General features: G+C 44.0%; 1 protein-coding gene across 1 annotated transcript in view; it reads left to right on the top strand.

Moving 5' to 3' along the window:
* Positions 1–24370, top strand: part of KCNH1 (potassium voltage-gated channel subfamily H member 1) — a 734951-nt gene that overhangs the window by 52830 nt on the left and 657751 nt on the right. Inside the window, exons 2-3 of the mRNA XM_029593284.1 lie at positions 2396–2519; positions 16253–16359. Coding sequence (XP_029449144.1) covers positions 2396–2519; positions 16253–16359 — 231 coding nt within the window. The remainder of the gene's footprint in view (positions 1–2395; positions 2520–16252; positions 16360–24370) is intronic.

Here is a 24370-nt window from a genome sequence, read left to right on the forward strand (position 1 = left end):
CACCTGCTGAGAATCTCCCTCTGCTCCTTCTCTCCCAACACTGCAACAGCAATTAACCTTATCAGTGATGGCTCCAGGCTTCTCCCCTCTCCTTCAGCAGCCTGCGTACTGAGGCTCCCATGCTCTGCAGGACTGCACATCTGCTTTTGTGCAGGGCCAGGGACCCTGCTGGGAAGTGCTTCTGGTGGTCAGGCCTGCTTCAAATGCATTTGTGGCACCAGACAGCAGGTGCTTTGGCTGTTTTGGGGTGAGAGGGTGGGACTTGAATTCATGGCATGGGCGGCACTGGAAAGACAGGATGCGCTTTGGCCCATACTGGCTTCCTGCCATTGTTGGAGGCCTTGAAATGCTGCATCTGTAGCTTTGGAGCAGCTTTTTAATCATCCTGACAGGGTGAATATCGGTTTAAACAGATTGGTACCTTTGGAAAAATCTGGGAATTTATGGGTGAAAATCGGTTTAAACCGAAAACAAAGGACCCTAGCCATATCTTTCCTCCTCTTAGCCCCTATTTATAGGAAAAAGGTCTGCCCATCTCAGACAGCCTCCGGAGGAGGCGCTGATAGGATGGCATCACCTTCTAGCAGTAAAATTCCTTTCAGGGAACTAGGGCCATCTAGTGGCCGACCAGGTGGTCGCCACACTGCTTTTAGATTAAACATCTTTATTGGCATAATCTCCAACAGCAAAATACATCAGCAGTAGTACCCATGCCCTAGGTGTTTTAGTACCTCCCAATCAAGGCCTCACTGTTTCAACTCAAAGCCTCTTATTCATTTTTTGTTGTATGTCGTGTCTGTCGGTCTTGACTAGTTGTAAGCTCCAAGGAGTAGGGATTGTCCATTATGGGAGCAATTTTCAAACTGTCCACATGGCTGCAAATTCCAAAGGTGCTTTTTATCTGCAGTCTTTGCACTATTTGTCAAAGGAAAAGTGTGTGTGTGGTTTTACTTTGAAAGTTGCCCTATGGAAAAGCACCTGCAAAGATTTACTTCTGCTTCTCACGTGCAGGATTTTGGATTGCAGCAATCTCGGGACCAAGCTTTTTCATAAATTGACCCCACTTTGTGGAGCCCTTTGCTTGCAGACATGAGGACCAAGCGTGATTTAAAGATCTTTAGGAAAAAGGTTAAAGCCTTTTATTTTAATGAAGCCTTTTCTTTATCGCTGTGATTGTCTTTCATTTGTTTCATTTATTTTATTAAGAATATCTTACAGTCCTGTATTTGTAGTCCTATGATAATCATGTATGTTAATTTTTGTTATCCATTCTGGCCAAGAATTTTGGAGGCAGTGGAATACAAGCGTTTACAAATAAATAAATAGATAAATAAATATCCCAAACTGTGCGCTAGGTTATCTCCCCTGACATAACCCCGCCCCAGGAATGCCTCCCCTGCCATGTGGGCAAAAGCATGCGAGCTGCAGGGGACTGTTTGCCTACTTTTAACCACGTACAGATGGGCAGTTTTAGGGCAGCTGATTTACATAGGTAGAATGCTTCATACCCTCGGAAATCCCTTTGAAGATTGCCCTCCATATGTCTCTGTACATACATCAGGTATCTGCTATATGAAAAATAACGATTTGTATTTTTTAGTTCCCCTGGAAACCAGACCATCTTTATTTTTTTTTGGGGGGGGGGGGGGGGGGGTGGAGGGGTTTGAGCCTCAAGGGCCAGAATTAAAAATCACTGCTTTAAATCTAGTTGAAGATAAATATTATGGAAGCTCCTCCCAGAAAATGAAGGATCCGGTTTTCCAGAAAATCAGTAAAAGTTATTGGTTTCACTTTTCTGAGGAAACAGCAGTAGTACAGAAGCTGGAGACAAACAGGTTGAATGCCTTGGTCCAGAGAGACTTCAGCAGATGCTTGAACTAAGGCTTAACCCAGTATAGTGAACCTCACATTTCCGGTATGAAAAGTCAAAATTTGTCAGTGCACAGTGGGCATATTGTGGTGCGGTTTGAACATGTTTCTGGTGTATAAATTCAGTCTTGCATCCAAGAGATGCTTTTTAAACTATATAAAGTATGTAAAAATAATGCAAGATATCGTTGTGGGGATGCATAATTATCAGTAATAAGAAACAAAGCATTTTTGAGTGCATTACCAGGAGTTTGGGATAAACGGAAGAAATCTAGTTAATATCACACAATATGTAAAATGTAAGTGTTCTGCTGCTGCTATCTGAAGACTGAGTCACAGTCACTGTTAATTTCTGTATTGCTTAATAGATTACATGCTATTAGCTGGAACTGACAATAAAACCCACAAAAGCATGAAGAAATGTAGATCCTGACAGTCAAAGAGACTGAGGAGGAAATATTGACAAATTAATATAGAGATGTACATGTTTATTTTGCTAATTCCTTTACTGTGTTCTTTTAAACAGATACTAATTTTGTCTTGGGTAATGCCCAGATAGTGGACTGGCCAATCGTATACAGCAATGATGGATTTTGCAAGCTATCAGGATATCACAGGGCAGAAGTAATGCAAAAGAGCAGCACTTGCAGGTATTTAAGTACAAATGAATTTTCTTTCTATTACAATAGATTTGGATGATTTTTTTAAACAGAACATGTTTTATTCTGGCTGGCTTGATAGAATGATGTAATAATAGGAAGGAAATTTAAATTGACTTGCCAGTTAGGACTCTGCAACATAGTCAGAGCTCATGACAATTTATTTTTATTTATATATTCTGCTTTTCACACTTTTTTCAGTGCTTCAAAGTGGATTATATTCAGATACTGTAGGTATTTCCCTATCCCCAGAGAGCTTACAATCTAAGGCCTATTGCCTGTGATAGGTGCAGTGTTCTCTCCACCTAGCTTGATGGATTCTCTACCTGGGTAACATCAGGCTAGGTGGAGAGAACATTGCACAAATCTCATATTTGGGTGAGTTTCCTCTTTCCGAAGGTCATCAAATCTTCACACGAGACCACTGTTCTGTTCGTACATCTCACGTTGAATGTCAAAGTGGCCCCTAACCCCTACACTAATACCTAAACCTCACCTCGAGTTACTAGGTGGGCCTCCCATAGGGATATAAATACCTATCTAGGGGGCAGGATTTATGGCTAGTCTCTCTCTCTCTCTCTCTCTCTCTCTCTCTCTCTCTCTCTCTCTCTCTCTCTCTCTCTCATGTATCACAAAGTGTGAAAATGTTATTGCTCTTTGCACTAGGTATTAGTGCAATAAACTGTCTATTAGCATAAAACACACCCCTTTTGCCATCGCATTTTGATAAATCCAAGCCATAGATTGCTGTGCCCCGGGGCACTAAAAGAATCAATTCAAGCCAGAATATAATGCTTTTTTTTGGTCCAAAGATAGATTTTGTTGGGACAGCAGTATGATCACACTGCATGTTTTGCAATATTAGCTTTATTTTGTTTTGTTCTTTCTAAAGGTACATGCTCAGTTCTGGTAAAGTGGGAAAGTAGATATTTGTATACAACCAGATATTTGTAGCAGCAGACAGAGTATATGCAAAGTGACCCCCCCCCCAAGGATTAATTGATTCTACTGAGTTTCCTGAACATTTTAATGTTGTATGGGCTTTCATTTTCACTTATTTTTCCCAGGAATTTATCCGTTTTTATTGCAGTGAACAAAAATAGGAGAAAATCAATGGTACAAAAGGGTCATTTTTTCCCCTATTTTTTTATTGTAATAAAAACTGATAAATTCCAGGGAAAAATAAAATAAAAATGGAAAATGAAGGTCCCTATAAAGTAATGTCATTTGAGTCTGGGTCATGCCTTTTTACTAGTAACACATTACAATGTGAGTTAATAAATATAATACAGTGAATGCATATAAGCAAAATATCACAATAAATCAAATGCATATCAACTCAAATGCATAAGCAAACATCATTAATACATCAGTAATAAATTCCCAAATATTTCTGAATGTCATTGCAGTCTGCCCACATTGTAGCTCATTCGTTTGTGTCAAAACAGCAGAGTTTTTGTGGGCTTTAATACCTTCTAAAAGACCAACAGAAAATGTGTTGTACCGCTTGAGCTTTTGAAACCTTGTAGACCTCCTCTTCAGAGGTGAATAGCTATTTAGAAAGGCATGTGAATAAAAAAAAAAATTGGTGTTCAAAGCTGGAGGAGATGCTGCATGAGAATCTGAAGAGTGGTAAACTGGGCAATAATGAATGTATAATGAAGATATTTAGGGCCTGTATAGCTCCTAGCCATCCCCGTTGCACTATGCATGAGCCTGTTATCTCTTTTCAGATATGCAAACTCACTCTAGTGACATTGGATTTCCGTAGAACACAGTAGGGACTATGATATCAGCATACACTAAGGGTAATAAGGCAGAAATGATTGCCAACAGTTCATTTTCAGCGTGGCCTCATTTGCTTACTGTTTTGTAACACTTATTTGTCCTGGGTTCATAGAATTCAATGGGGGAAACCTCATCACTTACACACATGTAAAAAAAGGCTTATTGCAGGGGGAAACATTGCTATCAGTAGCTTTAGAAAGTTTAAAACATCGCGTGCTGCAGTATTTACAAGCAAATCCGTACGCAAATCCATCTCTGCTAGCTCTGTAATTAATGAAGAACTGTGCTGGTCATAAAAGGGTAATACACTCTAATCAGATGGTTAAACATACCTTTCCATTAATTTTAGGAAGCACGGATCACAGTAGCATTGGAAAAGCTGGGTGAAAATGTGCCCTGTCTGTTCATACATGGCATGCCATGGGCCGTCTTTTAACAGAGAAGCTCTTGAAAAAGAGGAAAGCAAAGCAATGCTACAGTAGGCCAGCAATGCAGACACTCTTCACATCTAAAGATCTCATCATTTGTGCTATAACAACACTTTCATGCGCATGTCGTCAAGACAGCTTTTATCTGAAGTTCTGAGACACTGAGTTTTTTATGATTCTGCACCTGCAGGGGCACCTTTTCCATCTTCGGCTTCCTCTTCATCTTTTTCTGTCTCTACAGCTACCTTCTCTGGCCAGGGAAATCAATGATGGCCCAAAATGTTACATAATCCAGAACAAAAGAGTCCAAAAATACTCATGTAAGAATCATCAAAAAACTTAACCAAACCAAATTCTACAAAAAGATTTCTTTTGAACCAAAAATAAGTAATATATTTTGTATTCCTAGCATAGCCATAATAAATGATAAAAGGCAGGGTTGACAAATCATCACATACCAGAAAAGCACTTCCAAATCTTTTAATCCAGTTTGGCAGAAGATTTTTGCTATAAAAAATATTATTAAAGAATTTATGTGCACAAGTCTTCCGCTGAATATACTCGAATAAAGTTATGTGTATAACGTTATCTGGATAATGTTAGGAATGCTATTTTTCAGACCAGACTTATACACTTAATTTTCTCTGAATGGCGCTGATTACACATAGTCACATAGTAAAGTTAAGCCCCCTACCCCCGGAATGCCTCCATTGGTGTCCCTTTTTGTGTGAGCAAATTTTGTGAGCACAAAAATGTGTATGCACAAAAGTTATACATTCAGTGGAGGAAAATATTTAAAGCTTAGATTTTATGTGAGTAACTTGAAAAATTAAAGGCCAGATATTTGTACCTGCGCGGGCGTAGATTTGTGTGTGCAACCTGCCCCCCCCACATTCCCCTCCATTCCCCTTCTGAATTCAAACCAAGTGCCGGAGCGCGATCCCCGGGCCCAGCAGCAGTGGAGAGGCCTCTGTCCATGCTCACACCCCACCCCCGGACCACTCCGCCCCGCCCATTTTTTCAAGCCCCGGGACTTACAAACGTCCTGGGGTTTGCATGTGTCGCCGGGCCTGTGCAAAATATGCACATAATATACGTGCGTAACCCTTTTAAAATCCGCCCCTTAGTGCGTAACCCTTTTAAAATCTGCCTCTTAGTGCACAGAGGCTTTGAATATCAATCTGTCAATGTCTAAGAAGCAGGCTAATGGCTTCAAGTCCTGTCCCAAGTCCTAACACCACTAAGGCCTGGATTCATCATTCTTCGCAGAATGATGAATCCTGCGAAAATGGGGGGGCGGGCCTGCGAAAGCCCACAGCATTCGCAACATGGCGGTGCACCGGCTGCCAGCTTTTGCACCGAATAGCGCCACCGTGAAAGGTGGTGCTATTCAGCACGCTACTGCCGATGATCATGTTAGTAACATTGTCGCCGGCAGCGAAGCCACCGCCGACTCTGTCCCCTCCCTGCCCCGACCCCTCCCCTCCCCCTAATTTGCATTATATCGCATGCAAAAAGGCCCTTTTCGCATGTAATAAAGCTTTAGAAAATAACCCCCTAGGTTTGTTACAAATGTTTGGGACAAGACCATAACAACACAGGCTGTGACATCTCGTTTAAAAGATTACCCAGAATGGTTTGAATTCAGAAGGATATACTCCAAGATTTTCTTGCCAGCAAACTTATCAATTCATCAAAGCTGGTCTCAAACTCTTAACAAAAGAAACATAGAGTCGAATAAATTGCTGTTGACCAGGACGCACAGAAGAAGCTCACAAACTCTTCAGTTCCTTGTTCAAGTACAGGCCTCGCCAGAGTCTTTGCCTTCTTCTGAGATTGGTTCCTGCTTCACGTCCGCAACCTGCCTTGATTGGCTGTGTAGGGCGCGCGGCACAGCAGTACTTACTCAGCACTCTCCGTAATCCTGAATCTTCAAGCAACCTGTGACTCCGTCTCAGTCCTTCAAGTATCTTCAATCTTCGTTTTAATCTTCAAGCAACCTGAATCTCCAAGTAACCTGTAACGCCATCTGAGTCCTTCAAGTAACCTGAATCTCCAAGTAACCTGTGTCTCCGTCTCACCTCTTCAAGTATCCTGTCTTGTCTCACCTCTTCAAGTATCCTGAGTCTTGTCTCACCTCTTCAAATATCCTGAGTCTTCGTCTGAACCTGTTTGTTATAGCCTTCAGCCTCTGTCCGTCCTGTCGCATCTGCCGTTCACGTTCAACAGGTCCGAAAGGGCTATTGAGTGGCCAGAAGGCTACTCTAGAGACCAACATTGCGTTGCTGGGTCTCTTTGATGCATTCAGTTTCGGCAGAAGCCAGGGCTCCTCATCTCCAGCCCGTGCTTGGGCACTCCTCGCCTGCCTCGGCACTTTCCCGGAGCTCCTCTGCGGACGCGTCGTGGCCCAAGGGTACACAATCTCCAGAAATGGGACCGCCTCCAGCTTTCCCCGCAACAGATAGGTTACAAATTTTAACTAATAGATCAGAAATTTCATTTTTGAGTTCCTTCAGTACCCTAGGATGCATACCATCTAGTCCAGGTGATTTGCTACTCTTTAGTTTGTGAATCTGGCCTACTTCATCTTCCCATTTCACAGTGATTTGGTTCAGTTCGTCTGACTCATCACCGTTGAAAACCATCTCCGGAACTGGTATCTCCCCAGCATCCTCATTAGTAAACACGGAAGCAAAGAATTAATTTAGTCTTTCTGCAATGGCCTTATCTTCCCTAAGAGCCCCTTTAACCCCTCTGTCATCTAATGGTCCAGCCGACTCCCTCACAGGTTCGTGCTTCGGATATGTTTAAAAATGTTTTTATTATGAGTTTTTGCCTCTATGGCCAACTTCATTTTAAATTCTGTCTTCGCCTTTCTTATCAGTGTTTTACACTTAACTTGACAATGCTTATGTTTTATCCATCCTCTGCCTCCCAAACACAGATTCTGCAACCCCCAAGGAATCCTCACCCACTTTGCAGTATTCAGGAATCGTTTCCCCATTACCACAGACAGTTCAGAAACCCAGGAAAAAGTGGTTTACAGTGGGCTCAGGTATATCAAAATCTGTGACCCAAAGAGACCCATTCTTCACAGTTATGCAGCCCACATGTTCCCCCTCCCCTCACTTACACAGAGAATATAAAAATCCAAGAATAAATGGATTACAGTAGGCTCTGGTAGAATAAGTCCAGGAAAACAAAGAGGTAGGCGATCTATGATAACCGTCAGGTAAACACAAAAGAATAGATGGCTGGATCTTTTCCAATACTTTATTGATGCAGAGACGTATCCAATAAAAATGCCCGACTCAGGCCGAGTTTCGCAGCTCTACAGCTGCCTCAGGGGCTCCACTATTCCAGTCAGTGATGCTGTTTCTTCCAATAAACTGTAATTGTATGTCAGCAATACAAGAACAACTTATACCCAAAGGTTCATGTTGTAAGTCAGCATATCAAACCGCAGTCTCTGCTCTCATCCTTTTTACTGGATGGCCGGCACCGGCGCCATCTTTAAAAATGGCGCAGGCCATCCAGTGCTCCTACCATGTGACAGGGGCCGGCCAATGGCACGGATACCCTGTCACATGGTAAGGGCAAAGGCCATCGGCGCCATTTTGATTAGTGGCAGCCGACGGCCCGAGAGCGGGAGATCACTCCCGGGACCCCCACTGGACCACCAGGTACCTGTAAAATGTTTTTTGGGGGGTCGGGAGGGTGGGGGAAGCAGAGGGATTAGTTTTAAAGGGTCGGGGTGGGTTTAGGGGTTATTTTTGTGTGCAGTTTTTCCCACCCTTCCCCAAAACGATAAGAGAACCCCCACGATCAGTATCGTGGGGTTTTCCTATCGTTTTGGGGAAGCCCCCGATTTCTGACAATTTTGAAAATATCGACGATATTTTCAATCGTCCGAAGCCTGATTCACATCCCTAGCAGTTACTGCCCTATAACCAGTAAGCCTTGAGACTGTTGATGCAACTCCATCATTGCTCTCTGCTTCAATGGCAGGGGGAAAAGAGGAATTGGATTCATACAGTGACCAACGAGGGTCTCAACTTTTACGGTCTGGGGAAACAAGTATGTGGGTAACTTGCTGGTGCGGCGGTTACTACTCTTAACCAGTAAGCCTTGATTCTCTTTATGCAACTCAAACATTACCTTCTGCTTTAATGGCAAGGGTTAATGGGGAATTGGATTGAAACAGCAGCCAACTAGGATCCTGTCTTTTACGGTGTGGGAAACTGATAAGCATGGGGTAACCTACAAGGCGCAGCAGATATTACCATAAGCTTACTGGGCAGGCTGGATGTACCATTGGTCCTTTTCTGCCATCATTTCTATGTTTCTATATGTATGTTCTGTCATACTTCTATTTTTCCTTGAAACAATTAATGATACTATTACTCTCTTTTAGTCGAGATACATTTTGTATCTGTTTTTTCAGGATTAATCCCACAGGAAATCAATCATGTTTGGACCATTCCCAGCTCTAACTACACAGAGCTGGACATCGTTGCTTCATTTCAGTTTCCAGTCTTTGACCTTCATAGCCTGGAGGTTAAAAGGGATGCAGTACATTCTATTGGTTTCTCTGACAAGCTGTCTCAGATCATTCTGGTTTCTAGAAAGAGGTTAAGATGAAGGTCATAAGGCTTTAAGTGGATGATTTTTGGCATCTGGTATGAGTGCAAGGACCTAGGTCTTTTGCTGTTTGGAAAAATTGCTTGAATATCTTCTACATCTTTCAAAGTCTGCTCTCAAAACCAGCTCTGTTAGAGATCACCTTTGCACTTGGCACTTATCACCAAAATGTGAAATCATATTTCTGTACAGCTTCTAGTTATCAGATTCATGTGGGTCTTGCTTAAATTGAAGCCTCATATCAGGCATTGGACATCAACATAGTTCTCGCCCAACTGATCAAAGTTCCAATCAAACCACTTGGCTCTTGCCAAGGGTACCTGACCTAGAAGGTTGCATTTTTGGTGACTGTAACATCAGCCTGCAGAGTCAGTGAGCTCCGTATTCCTCCTAAGTTCCTATGCAAGGTAGTGTCAGACTTCAATCTTAAATAGTTCAGTTGACCTGCCAACAATTTTCTGTAGGTGTTGATTTTAGGCATGCAGAAGCAAAGTGAAAATTAGCCACTTTTTATGTTTTTGTAAGGATGTGAACCCTGGGCCGAGATGAGGGATGTCTCCACCCACAGGGAGGAGCCCTGTGGGCCTCACTGTCGGTAGGCGCGGTCTCAGCAACGTAGGACACAACTGTATGTTAGAGACTTTATTATGAAGGAAGGAAAAGCAGAGCCCGCAGAGCGGGAGATGCAAATAAGTACAGTTCTGAGCAGTGGGGGTATACCCAAGGTGATACCAGTGATGTGAAGATCCGGTAGTGGCCTGCAGAGCGGGGTACACCAAGGATGACTGTACTAAAGATGATGATGATGAAACAGTCTGAGGTGCAGGAACCCAGAAGTGGCTCTTGTAGCTGGTACGCAATACCCTGCAGCACAGGGTATACTGGAACAACTTCTACTGAAGAGTAAATGGTAGTGGCACGAGGCACGGGGTACACCGTAGAGAAGCTTCAGTAAAGCTAGTATCGTTGAAGTCTGTAGTAAGGTACTCACGAGTGGTTGTTCCAGGAGAGTGACCCGGGAAGTGGGTCAGGTAAAAGTCCAAGGCAGGAAGGCCCTGCGAGCAGCGGATAGCTAGGAACGCAGAAAGGCCCCCGAGGAGTGGGTACCCAGAGCGTCCACACTCCAAGAGAGGAATCTGGAACTGGAAGTCCAAGAATGGAGTGGATTCAGCAACGAGGAAACTCCTTGCTAACTCGTTGAAGCAAAGGGCCAGTGTTGTCAATTTGCTAGGGAGTTAGCAATCTGTAGTATATCTGCTGCTCGAGTTAGCAATCTGTTATGGATCTGCTATGGAGAAGATGCTTGATGGGAGGAGCAATCAGATAGGAGGAGCAATCTGTAGAGAAAGCTCTGTATAGCGGGCTCCTGGAGAGGGAGGAGTCAGCAATCTTGTAGTGTCTTAGATATCGTCTTGCTAAGGAGTAGCAATCTGTAATGAATCTGATATAGTTATGAGTGGATCCCTGGGCCGATGGCAGATGACCACGCTCCTGGGAGGATACCCCGAGAGGGACCACCGGCTAGGCTGGAGTATGGAGACAGACACACATTAGTTCTTTTATTAAACAGATTATTAGAAACCACCAGAGGTGGCAGTAGTGAGCTGAAATGCCTGGCAGGGCTGTAGTCCCTCAGGTACTGGAACAGCGATCCAGGATGGCTGAGCTGTTGAGAAACAGTAGAAAGTGAGTAGGCAGAGTAGGCAGAATTCATGAATAGAACTAGATGACAAAACTCGCATAAGGTCTCAAGTAAGCTCAGGAGCTGGAAAGGATTAGGCCCTTGAGGAGCGAGTTCCTGGTTCCAGGGAAAGCTCTGAGAGAGCGATGGTAACTCACAATTGTTTGTAGCAGTGATAGCTTCCAGGCAGTAGAGAATCTTCAGAGTGTCCAGGAACATGGGCCCTCGAGGAGCGAGTACCGGTTCCTATCTGTAATCTGAAAATAAAGAAAAGAGCGAGGCCCCCAAGGAGCGGGTACCTCTGGTAAGTCCGAGGAGGCAGAGTAGCTTGGGAGGTGTAGCCGAAGCAATCCCCTATCCCTTGCTAACTCAGATTGTTAGCATTTTCAAAGACCTTTAAATATTGGAAGCAGATGACGTCATCTCAGGGGGATGCCCCTGAGGTTCGCGCCCTTGCTGGTACAAGAGTCGGGACACATGCGCGCGCCTTAGGCATCAGGACAAGATGGCGGAGATGCAGCGTCGAGCCGGTCCGGGGACGCCGGAGGGAGATGGCATGGAGACGCCACGGCAGCCAGCCGTCCATCAGACCCGGAGAGAGTCGCCACAGAGGTAAAGAGGGCAGAGTGAGGGCGTCGAGCAGCGATGGACGCAACAGCCAGTCAGCTTAAGTACAGCAGCGAGTTGACGTCATCTGGAGGGGATGCCCCCGAGGTTCCCGCCATGACGTGTACAAAGGAGGCCCTTGCACGCGCGTGCGCGCACCTTAGGTGATTCCGGAGACAAGATGGCGGTCGGCAGCTTCCGCATCGTCCCGGGGACACCGGGGAGGTTGGCAGTGGCTGCCATTCTTCCTAGGATTGACAGTGCAGGGAAAAAGGAGGTGAGCATGAGTAGTTGCAGCTGTCTGCGACCGACGAGCGTAACACCCTTAAGTGTTTTTTGTTGCATTACTGTTTGGTGTTCATATTTCATATAGTGATTACGATTATACCCACTTTGAGATGAAAACAATGGGGGTAGCATACCAGAAGGCATTAACTCATTTGCCATGAGATAGGTGGCCATCTCTGCTGACTCTTCATAGTCAGCATTTCGATAAGAGAAAGTATATCTCTCTCTCTAACTTTTGAACAATCTCTTGAGTTTGTAGTGCTCATCCTTTGTTGGACAGATAATTAGTTTGAGGCTGCATTCACATTAACAGGGTAATTTTCAAAGGAAAAGGTAAATATAATATACTATTGTAGTAATTTTCAAAAGCCCATTTGCCCATATTAAGTGCACTTAACATGGGTAAAACCTATTTTCAATTCAATATCCTATATACATTATAATAATTTTCAAAGGCTTTTGAACATTGCTAAAATATATGCTATTGACTTGAAAATAGGTTTTACCCGGGTAAAACAGCTTTTGAAAATTGCTACGATAGTATGTTTCATGGTAATTTCCAAAGGAAAATGTAAATGTATGTGATCATTTTGTCTCCAGAAATGTTTTTCATGGGAATTGTTATGCATTTCAGTGGGTACTGCACTATAATTTTCTCCACTCCAGAGAGTGCTGGAAATATCTCCTTCCCCAGCTTCAGCAGACAGTCCACAAAGTCTCTTTCCTCTTTGGATCAGCCCTCATATTTTTGGTCAGGTATCCCTCAGTCTGAATCCAGAGTGAACTATGTGACCATGACTCATACATACATCACAACAGGAAGTGCTTGTCTGAAATCACTGCTAATTTTCTTGAGATCTGGTAATTTGCTACACTCCTATTTATCATGCCGAGTTGAATGATACCTTCCATATCCTTCTATGCCTTCCAGTTCCTGAAATTAATGTTACCCACTGGCGTATTATTATGTGGATTCTTAAGTTGTTGGCATGCCACGCATTTCTCAGAATAACAACCGCAGACCACCAGAAGGTATCACAAAATAGATTAAATTTATCTTGACTCTGAATTGCTTCAGCTTCAATAATTAAGTCTATTTGCAGATTTTGGGAGCTGCTGTGGGCACTAGGAAAACACTGCAATGTATCAACCTTTTAGTGGCAGACTGGAAGAGAAATTATTCAGTTCACACCCCATCAAACCTTTTAAATACTGCTGGCACAATGCTGACATATTTATGACAAAGACTGAGGGGACAGAAAATCTTAAGTCATGTTGCTGCTCTTTTAATACATTCTGTCAGTCAAATTCAAAATGGTTTGCTCCACGAAGAAAGTTTGTTCCCCTGACACTGCTTTCTTTATGAAAAGTGGACATGTGCAAGCATTTGTATGCAGAAGACTTACTGACAGATGCTGCTAACTCAGCAGCTCCGGTTTCTGTCCTTCACATCCATTTTACAGAGCCAAAACGCCCGATGCCAACTTCACACGCTGTGACTCAATAGGCACATTCCGTTTTTACACACAGAGCTAATTCTGGTCCAATTGCAGCCCAAGCTAGATGCACCTCCTGTTCGTATACACACAGCAAAGTGAACAAGAAGTAAGTGCCACTGGTAGTTTTACTCCTAGATTAGTTACATTGGAAGGAGGTGTAAATTCCTTTTTTTCCCCTGAATACAGACCACCTTATCCTGGATTAGTTAATGCAGCATTCAATACTGGATTAGTTTAGTCTGCCTTCACACCCCATGTGTATAAAAGAGCAGGTGTAAAGGCAGACTAACTAATCCAGAACTGAATGCTGTATTGAATGATCCAGGATTAAAAGGTTTGTGTGTGAGAACAGGAGGCAAGCACCCCACAATTCTAACTGCATCCTTCATACAAAAAAGGATTATCATTTCAAGGAAAATTGCATCTTGAATTAAAATATTCACATGCCAGTGTGCTACAAATGGAGCATGTACCTTTTGTAAAGGCATACAAACTGGAATGTGCAAATCTGTGTATATAACATAAAGGGTAATGGATCATAGGAGTCCTGTATTTAGATTTTATTGTATTCCATTTTCCTTTCAAATTTTTTTGGTTTTTTAGAGATCCATATTCAAAAGCAATTTAGACAGATAACCCGTACAAACCATGTGAATACTGCAGGGGAAAAGGGGTGGAATGTGGGCATGGCGCGGGCATTCCGGGGCAGCAGGGGAAAAGGGGTGGAATGTGGGCATGGCGCGGGCATTCCGGGGCAGCAGGGGAAAAGGGGTGGAATGTGGGCATGGCGCAGGCATTCCGGGGCAGGGCCAAGAGATGGGCGTGCAAGTACCTATGCGCTTGGGGGCGTGCCCAGGTATATTTGAGTATAAAGTTGCTTCTGCTATGGAGGAAGTGTAAATCTCAATAAAACTATTTCCAGCCATCTATGAAGTGTTTGAGGAATCTGGGTTAACTGGGGGGGTGGGGTGTAGGCGAAAGGAGCAGGGTGATCATCACCATTATGATTTTTATTTTGATTCTACTCTTTATATGTGACTGTTTATTTCTGTTTGCTTTGAATGAGAACTTTGGTTAATTCGTCTTAAACTATTGGTGGTGTTTGAGAAATTGGATTATATAAATATGTGTATTGATCATAACTAGGGAGAATGTTTTTTGATATAAAAAAGCCTTTCTAAGTCCTAAATTATGCATGCAGTTTTTAAGATGCAATTATAACATAAAACATTGAAAAGCAATAACACTAAAAACTAAGAGGTCCATATTCAGACTTAGCCAGCTAAGTAACTGGGAGATGCATCAAGCAGTGGTAGGGCTCTAATGTGTGTTATATCATGTATATCGTGCGATATACATGATATTTTGCATCTCACTGCCCAGTTCCCTCCCCTATCACAATGACCTTCTTTGGATGCGATTTGCATGCATGAATAATGCAAATACATGCAAATAAATTCATGCATAGGCAATACTATGCAAATATTTTATCACGGCCGACTGAGAAGGTGGTCAGCTGTGATAAAATACCTACACCTTTTTGAAAAGTGAAAGTGGTAAATGTGAAGCAGAAGGCCCGGGACCATGGCTGAGGCAAGGTCAGGTCGACGCCATTTTGAAAAGTGGCGCAAGGATGCACCCGGCCTCAATGTGGGATCCATTTGAAGGTTTGGCAGGGTGCGGGAGGGGGCGTGGGGGCCTGCACCTAATTTTTGTATTTTCTGGCTTCTGGTGGGGGAGGGGTGATTTGGGGAGGTGGGGCCGGGACACTATCTTTGACTTGAGTGGGTGGGAAGAAGAGGGTCAGGGTCCCTTTGTTTATGTTTTAAGCTTTGAGGGGTGGGTGTCCAGGGACAGGATGGTCTTTGGGGGCGATGGAGTGGGGAGCCCGTTGCCGTACACCTATATGTTTAATTTTTTTACATTTTGGAGGTGTCGGGGCTGCTTCGACTGGTGGCCCCGTGTTGAGACAGCTGTCAGTGACTTTTTCTGGGGGGGGACCAACGGCCCTTTAAGGCAATTGTAGTCCTATGAGGTTGGGGCTGCCATTACGTTAAAGGGCCATGCACCCCATTCTTTGTCCTGTGGTGTTTGTCCGCGAGACAAAAGGACATGCCATACAGCTGTCATGCTTTTTCCGGGGAGGGACCCCACTATTGTGGCGACATCCCCCCCGCAATAGTGGGACCCCTTCTGCAATAAAACATCGCGTCTTAGTGCCTCAAGGCTTAAGTTAGCCCGATGAGACTTATCTCATCGGGCTAACTTAACTTAAGGAATATTCAGTGGTGCAGCGGTGCTGCTGAATATACCCGGGTAAGTTTAAAGTTAACCATTTAAGATAACAGCTCACTTTAGACCTGCTCAATAGCATGGCTCCTCCAGGAAACTGCAGACAAACATACGTACCATATTTCACCATAGTAAACAAATGAAAGTCACAAGTATCTTTAATAATAGACATTCTTAAAAAGGTCTCTCTCCTTTTTGCACACAGAGGCATCATTGAGTTAATCCTAGAGTAACCATATAGGGAATTCACACACCTCTGGGTGTGCAGCCTGTAAAATGGAAGGATTCAGGAATAATAGGAAAAAAAAATCTATTAAAGTTTTTTTTTTTTTTTTTTTTTTTTTTTTAAATTGAACCTCTTAAAGCCAACTTTATCAGTTTTACTTTAGATGTAAAAATAAAAATTTGATATTCTGGCACATTCTGTTCCTATATGACTGTACCAAACTAGAGTGATGTTTTGTGCAGCTGTCTTACTTGAATTCGTTGATGTAATTGCAGCTTTATGTATGGCGAACTAACAGACAAGGAAACGATTGATAAGGTTCGACAAACATTCGAGAACTATGAGATGAACTCTTTTGAAATCCTGATGTACAAAAAGAACAGTAAGTACATTTTTTGTACATCTTACCATCTAAACTGTGGGAATGGTTATTACTGTTTCTTTGTTTAATTGCTTCTCTCTGGCAGCTTTCCTCTGCTCCTATGGCAATCAGAGCCCAGTCCAGCTAGGGCTCTGGTGCCATGGACCATTGCATTATTTCAAATCCAGTTTTGCTCCCTCTTTTTTTCCCTGTCTAGCCCAATCATTGCATCAGCAGTTCTTGGCTGATCCAATATAAATACCTTCTTGAGCCAACCAGTAGGCGTTGCTCTTATGTAATGGCTAGGACTCAGTCCCTTGTGTGGATGTAAATGCTGTCTCCACTGTACCCCTAATCCTTGCTAGTCTGAGAAACAGAAGCTTGGCATGGGAGATGAACCTGGGTATCCTGAATGGTAACACTCAGTGTTTCTGCTGGTCCATCAGGCATTTATTACTGTATTTTATGCAGTTTTGTTTCTGTTTATTTATTGTTGTTTACTCCCTTGTCCTTGATTGCTAATCACTAGCTTAGTTATGGGTAATTTTGAGACTGTATTACTGGAAACCCACAGGAGTAGTGATGCCCAGTTGTCCTGGCGTTGGTTTATGTAGGCCCGTAAGAAGGCCTTGAGGGTCTGATTTATTCGCTTGGTTTGCCCATGCTCTGGGGATGGTAGGCCAAAGTAAAATCCAGTTTACAGGCCTGCTTTTTCAGAAGCTGGCAGTAAACTGTATTCCTCTGGTCCGAGAGGATGAGGAGAAGGAGCCTATGTAGTCGGTAGATGGTGCTGGATGAAGACCTTGGCCAGTTCAGTTGCTGAAGGGAGGCCAGGAAGAGGCATGAAATGGGCCACCTTTGAAAAATGATCCACCACCACCCTATAGTAGTGTTGACACTTGAGAGGGGAAGGTCAGTGATAAAATCAGTGGCCAAGTGGGGGCTGGCAGCAGCTGTAACATCCCCCAAGATCGAGCTTTTGGACACTTGTTCATGGCACATGTGGGGCAGGATTCTGTGTATGGTTTCACATTGCTCTTCATCTGAAGTCACCAATAATGACAGAAAATGAATCCAAAGTTTTGATGATGCCGGGATGCCCCGCCAAATGGGAGTTGTGGCCCACTGAAAAACTTTCTGACAAAAGTCATTGATAAACAACAGTTTTTCCTGGTGGAACTGTCAGAATGGGGGCAACTATGATTCCTTGCGGGATTGATAATATGTTGTGGGGGAACCAGAGAGCCTTCAGGATCAAAGAATATGAGATGGCATCAGCCTTTTGTTTTATCTCGGCAGGATGATATTGCAGTTCATAGCTGGTTGAAAAATAATGGCCTGCGGGTTTAGCCACTGTGCTTGCGTCAAATGCTCCAGATTCTTGTGGTTCTTATAGACTGGCACCTACCAACAGATGTTGCCAATCCTCTAAGGCTAGCATTACTGCCAGCAGCTTGCGACCTCCAATGGTATAATTTGTCTCTGCAGAAGTACGTTTTTTAGAGGAATAGGAGCAGGTCATGAGAGTTCCATGGTTGTTGTGCTGTAAGATGACACCCCTGCCTTGAGAGTATAAGCATCTACCTCCAATATGAATGGCTTGGAAGAGTTTGAGTGATGCAGACATGGGTCATGGGTGAATTCCTCCTTAATATGCTGAAATGCTTGAATAGCACTGTCAGTCCAGTTCTTGGTATCTGAGTCTTTTTTAGGGAGAGCGGTAAGTGGCGCGTCCAATGTAGAGTAACCATGAAAGAATTGCCTGTAATAGTTCACAAATCCGAGGAAGCGATGCAGGGCTTTGAGACCCATGGGGTGGGGCCATTCCAGAATGGCTTTCAATTTCTCTAGATTCATGCATAGGCCTTGTTGAGAAATAATATAGTCAAGAAATGAGTGTTCCTCTTATTCAAAAGAACAATTTTCTAATTTTGCATATATGTGGTGCTTACAGAGTCTCTGGAGAACTTGCTTCACATGATCTCTGTGTTCTTGCAATGATTTTGAAACACTAGGATATTATCCACATATTCCACTATATGGGAGTAGAATAGGTCCTGAAAAATCTTATTAACCATAAACTGAAAGACCAAAGGGCATCACCAGGTATTCATCGTGTCCATCCCTGTATTAAAAATGGTCTTCCATTCATCTCCCTCTTGGATCCTAATCAGGTTGTCTGTCGCCCGTAAGTCAAGCTTGGTAAGTATCTGAGCCCTCTGAGGCTCAGATACCTATGATCAGTGAGAGAGGATATTAGTTCTTCTCAGTAATTGCATTGAGCCCGCAGTAGTTGATGCACGGGCATAGCGAACCGTCCTTTTTCCCCACGAAAAAGAAGCTGGCTCTGGCTGGAGATCTGTAGAGTACATTCAGATTCAGAATTTATCTTTACACTTATATATTCATTCTTGCATATTTAACATTTATTGTGGTTATCATACCTAAATCTCATACAGATTTACAAACCATTTTTTACAGAGTTTCATCAAAAACACATTTTAAATTTATCAACATCCAAACGTATTAAAAACATATAAGTAATACAAAGAGCATACATTTACTAAATTCACTTGATATCAACAATGGTATCAATCCTCCATGTTGACTCTATTCTTCTAAGTTTTCTTCCTTCTCTTGTTTTTTTTTTTTTTGGTACATATAAATACACATCACCATGCTTGTTCTTGTATCTCTTAGTTTCTCATGCCACCATGCTTCTCAGACAATCCATCTGTTATGTTTTTCTTGCTTTTCACTATGCCTCTCAGACAATTCAATTTTCTCCTTAACCTGACACAGCAGTGTTTCGGCAATAAATGCCTGTGTCAGGGGAATGGAGAATTCTCAAATTCCAATTGGACTAATGTCTGCAACTCATCCTGGGAAACCTCCATAATTATGAGCTGGTTTCAGACTTTCACTTCAAAGCATCATCATGGCGGATGATGCAGTCTGGACAAGGCAAGGCAGGAGTAAGCAGGAACGCAGGAGCAACACACACACTGCTCTAGGCAGGAGACCAGTTGCTGAGGAGAGGCAATGCTGTGGGGCCTTTGCTTAAATAGTTTGATAGGGCCGACATCATCAAGAGGCGCCGCTCTGAATTTCCCGCCGTGGGGACCTATATTATGCGCGCATGCGCCTAAGGGGAGATGGCGGCCTGGCGGGATAGCAGCATCCGTGGCAGTCAGTGACATGCAGCGATGGTGGCGTCCTGCCACAACAGGAATCCTCTGGCAGCGTCGGGCTGTATCTGGGATGAGTGTGGCAGCTCACTGACAGTCCCATGAGCCACCAAACCTAACAAGGATGTAGCTGAGGACAGATGGAAGCATGCAAGGGGGAGATCCAGGGAGGAATCAGGTCACCCTGACTCAAAAGGGCACCAGAGTCTGACCATTTCTGTCATTTAAGACAGGGAGAGAACAAAAATGCTGCCAGGTACACCAAATATATACAGTGTTGTAGCTTTTGTCCTTGTTGAATTTGAGAGACCAAATGCCATCAGGCTGTATTTAAGAAGGTAGGCCTGTTATTTGAGAGAGGATTAATAGTCGGAAGGCTGGAAAATACCTTTGTAATTATGGCTGCCAAAGCAACAGATTTGGTTTGTTCTTCCTCACTTGCTTAGGCTTATGGTGATTTGTATTAACAAAGGTTGCGGGTGAGAGAGGTTCCTGGGCTGGCGCAGTCAGCAGTAGTTAGGAAAATTGCTTGAGTTAGGTCGTTTCCTTTCTGTTTGCGTATGATGTCTAGAAGACCAGGATATGACGTATGCATGCAGTTTAATTAACCAATACAATGGACATTTTCCATTTTTTTTCTGTAGTATATATGGAAACAGAAACTTTGAAAAAGCAGTTTCCTTCGTATATTCCCTTGGGGACTAGTTATTGTTTGCTAATGCTTTGATATTTCTCACATCTGTGATAACTGGCACTTCCTGTGCTCTAAAACAGTGGTTCTCAACCTTTTTTCTGTCGGGACACACCTGACAGATGGTTCTCACATGCGTGACACACTGACCCATGATCGTCACAGGGCTAGATGTAAATGTACAGTTTGCATCCACGGGAACCCCCCCTGATCCACAATAATGGATGTAAAGCAGAATTATGACATTCCCCATTCAACTCATCTACAAAAAAGATATTCTGGTTCTGGTGTCATCTCAGTAACAGCAACTCAAACTCCTTCTACTTTCAGGCTCAATAGCCCTACTTATGAAAAGACAGCAGTTTACCACCAATGCATGTCCTCTTGAGAAAACGCAACAAATAAGACTGATAAAACACTTACATGCTAGTAAAATATCTCTGTAACAGACACAGAACCGACCTAACATACTCCCAGGATCTGTAGTAATGCACATAAACTAATCCACACACAGTTACACCTGTATTATGGAATACACTCAAACAGGAGCAACCCTATCTATGAAAAGGCAACACTATAAATATTAAAATCAGGCCCTAAAAACCAATACACCTCTTATTAGGAAAACAGAACTAACAAGCAGCTATAGATCCCCACACAGAAATAATTGTAAAACTATACTAATAAGCAGAATAAATGTTTCACAACAACTATGAACAGAATAACATCCAACAATTAAAAACTCATAAAAACTATTAAAAATTCTCCAAACACCAATAAAATATTTCAAAAAAAGCAGACACATCACATAATATTAAATAATTAAAATGGCAGTCAATCAAGAAAAATAAACTTAAAAAGCCACCTTTACTTACCCCCTCCAGCAGCTGTCCTACTCCTCTTCCATGCAGGCTGTAGCACACACCAGAAGCAGCAGTAGTGGCTAAGCTCTATACTCATGGTCCTCTTCCTTAGGGCCCATGTCTCTCACACACACACACCATACCAGTCATGCCCCCATGACCAGTTTCTGTCTCTCACACACCAATCATCTCCCAGTCTTTGACAAACACACCAGTCACCTTCCTGAACAGTTTCTCTCATGCCATACACACACACACAGGCTTCCCACTCCCGTGTTCCACTTACATATATGGGCTTCTCACTCTCATAATCACTTTCTCTTTCTCACATACACTCACCAGTCTCTCACTCCCATGCTTGTTCTCTCCACATGCACAGGCTTCTCATTCCCATAATCACTTTCTTTCTCTCACACATACACACACACCAGTCACCTGATCTCTCTCATGCATACACACACACAGGCTTCCCACTCCCATGTTCTCTTTCAGATATACAGGCTTCTCACTCCCGTGCTGTATCTCACACACTCCCATGCTCACTCTTCACATGCACAGGCTTCTTATTCCCACATACACATACACACACACCCACACCCGTCACCTGATCTCTCTCATGCATGCATACACACACATACACAGGCTTCCCACTTCCATGTTCTGTCTTACATACACAGGCTTCTCCCTCCCATGCTGTGTCTCACACACACCCAGGTTCTCACTCCCATGCTCACTCTCTTCACATGCACAGGCTTCTCATTCCCATAATCACTTTCTCTGTTACACACACATACACACACACCAGTCTCTCTCTCTCATTTCCATGCTCGCTCTCCACGTGCACAGGCTTCTCATTCCCTGAATCACATTCTCTCTCTCACATTCACATACACACCAGTCACACCGTCACCTTACCAACCAGTCTCTCTCATATACATGCACACACACAGGCTTCCCACTCCCATGCTTTCTCACATACCCAGATTTCTCACTTCCATGCTTTTTCTCTCTCTCTCTCACACACACACAAACACACATCCCTGACTGTCTCACATACACATCAGTCATCTCCTTGAGCAGTCACTTTCATTGTCTCTCACATATACACATACATCAGCTCTCTGACCAGTTTCTCTCAATCACACACATACTCTCGATCAAATACATTCTCTCACTTACACACAGGCTCTCAATCACACACATTCTCTCACACACAGGCTGGCTGGCTGGCTGCTTCTCTCTCTTTCTGTCACTCACTTCCTCTCTCTCTCCCTCCCCCCCCCCCCAACGGTAGCTGCTCCTCCTCCTCCAGCCCCCGCAGGCCAATAAGGAAGAATTCCATCGATCGCGGGAGGCTCCTGCTGCTCTCTCCTCTCCCGATTACCGTCTGCTGCAATAGCTTGGGGGCCGATGCTGCAGCGGCCGCTGCTACTTCATCACGCGGCACGGCCTTTCTTCTTCCCGCGCACCGCGTATCACTTCCTGGTCCGGGGGGGGGAATGCAGGCGCGGGAAGAAGAAAAGGCCAGCCGCGGATGCCACAGATTTTTTTTTTTTTTGCACCGCTGCCGTTGCCGCTGGGCTTGAACGTGCTGATAGCCCGGCGGCAACGGCAGCGGTGCAAAAAAAAAAAAAATCTGTGGCATCCGCGGCTGGCCTTTTCTTCTTCCCGCGCCTGCATTCCCCCCCCCCGGACCAGGAAGTGATACGCGGTGCGCGGGAAGAAGAAAGGCCGTGCCGCGTGATAAACTAGCAGCGGCCGCTGCTAGTTTATCACGCGGCACGGCCTTTCTTCTTCCCGCGCCTGCATCCCCCCCCCACCCCGGACCCGGAACAGGAAGTGGTGCGCGGGAAGAAGAAAGGCCGTGCCGCGTGAGAAAGGCCGTGCCTGCTAGTTTATCACGCGGCACGGCCTTTCTTCTTCCCGCGCATCACTTCCTGTTCCGGGTCCGGGGGGGGGATGCAGGCGCGGGAAGAAGAAAAGGCCAGCCGCGGATGCCACAGCTTTTTTTTTTTTTTTTGCACCGCTGCCGTTCCCGCTGGGCTTGAACGTGCTGATAGCCCGGCGGCAACGGCAGCAGGGAAGAACGAGCAGCGGGAGGGACCGGGAGCCACGCGACACACCTGCCGGTGCTTGGCGACACACTGGTGTGTCGCGACGCACCGGTTGAGAACCGCTGCTCTAAAATATCTCTTAATCCTGGCTGGAGGCAGTAAATAACAGCCAAAGATCAGTGGAAAATATATATTGCTACTTTCACAAAAAGTCCTTTGTAATCATTTTGCTAACAAGGCATTATGGGAAGTATAGTCTTTGCAAGATATATTTATATATTACTATGTATATAGCTTGCTGCCTCTGGGTATTTGTGTTCCTCGTTCTCTGTTCTGTCCAGTCCTGTCATGTCTGTTCCAGTCTATTCTAGGTCCACGCTTACCTGCACACTGTTCCAGTCTGCTCCACTTCCATGCTTGCCTCAGACTCCAGCCTTGCCTTGCCTTGCCTCTACTTCAGCCACAGCCTAAGTCCTGCTGGCCACCAGAATCCAAGGGCTAAACCTGCGGGGGAGGTGGCTGGGTATAGGCAGAAGATTCTCCAGCTCGGTCTTGTTTTGCTCTGAAGTCCTGGGGGTCCCCCAGCCCTAGCCGGGCCCTCAGCCACAAATGTTTTGCATGCGCATATTTATAAAATTGTTTTTTTTTACAGGAACTTTATAGGAGCATTTTATTTAGGACCAATATGGCTATTAGGGCTCTGAACTACATAGACAGTATGGCAAAGTATTGCTAGGTACATGCACATTCTTTGCAGATAAAGCAGTGCAGCATTCTGATGAGCTTTACTGAATAGGTTTAGCAAATATATTTAAAACATATTTGCTGGCAAAATGCAGATATGCAAATGTTTTCAATAATTGCTCCAGAAATTGAGATTAATAGCTAACTTTCATAGTTTTATGAGGAATTTCCTGCTACTTACTACTACTTAACATTTCTATAGTGCTATTTGACATACACAGTGCTGTACAAACAACAACACACTAGAGATATTCTCTGCTCAGTAGAGTGTGCAATCTAATCAAGACAAACATTCAGGTCAACAGACAGTTGTTAAAATTAATGAGGCTGAAGGCGAATCAACAGGCTTAAGATTTAAAAGCAGCCTCAAAAAAGTGGGCTTTTGTAGATGGGGTTTAAACAAGGTGAGAGAGGGAGCATGATGCATCAGCTCAGGAAGTCTATTCCAAGCACATGGTGAAGACAGGTGGAAAACCAGAGTCGGGAATTGGC

This window comes from Rhinatrema bivittatum, chromosome 3 (assembly GCF_901001135.1).
Source record: "Rhinatrema bivittatum chromosome 3, aRhiBiv1.1, whole genome shotgun sequence".
NCBI classification, from domain to species: domain Eukaryota; kingdom Metazoa; phylum Chordata; class Amphibia; order Gymnophiona; family Rhinatrematidae; genus Rhinatrema; species Rhinatrema bivittatum.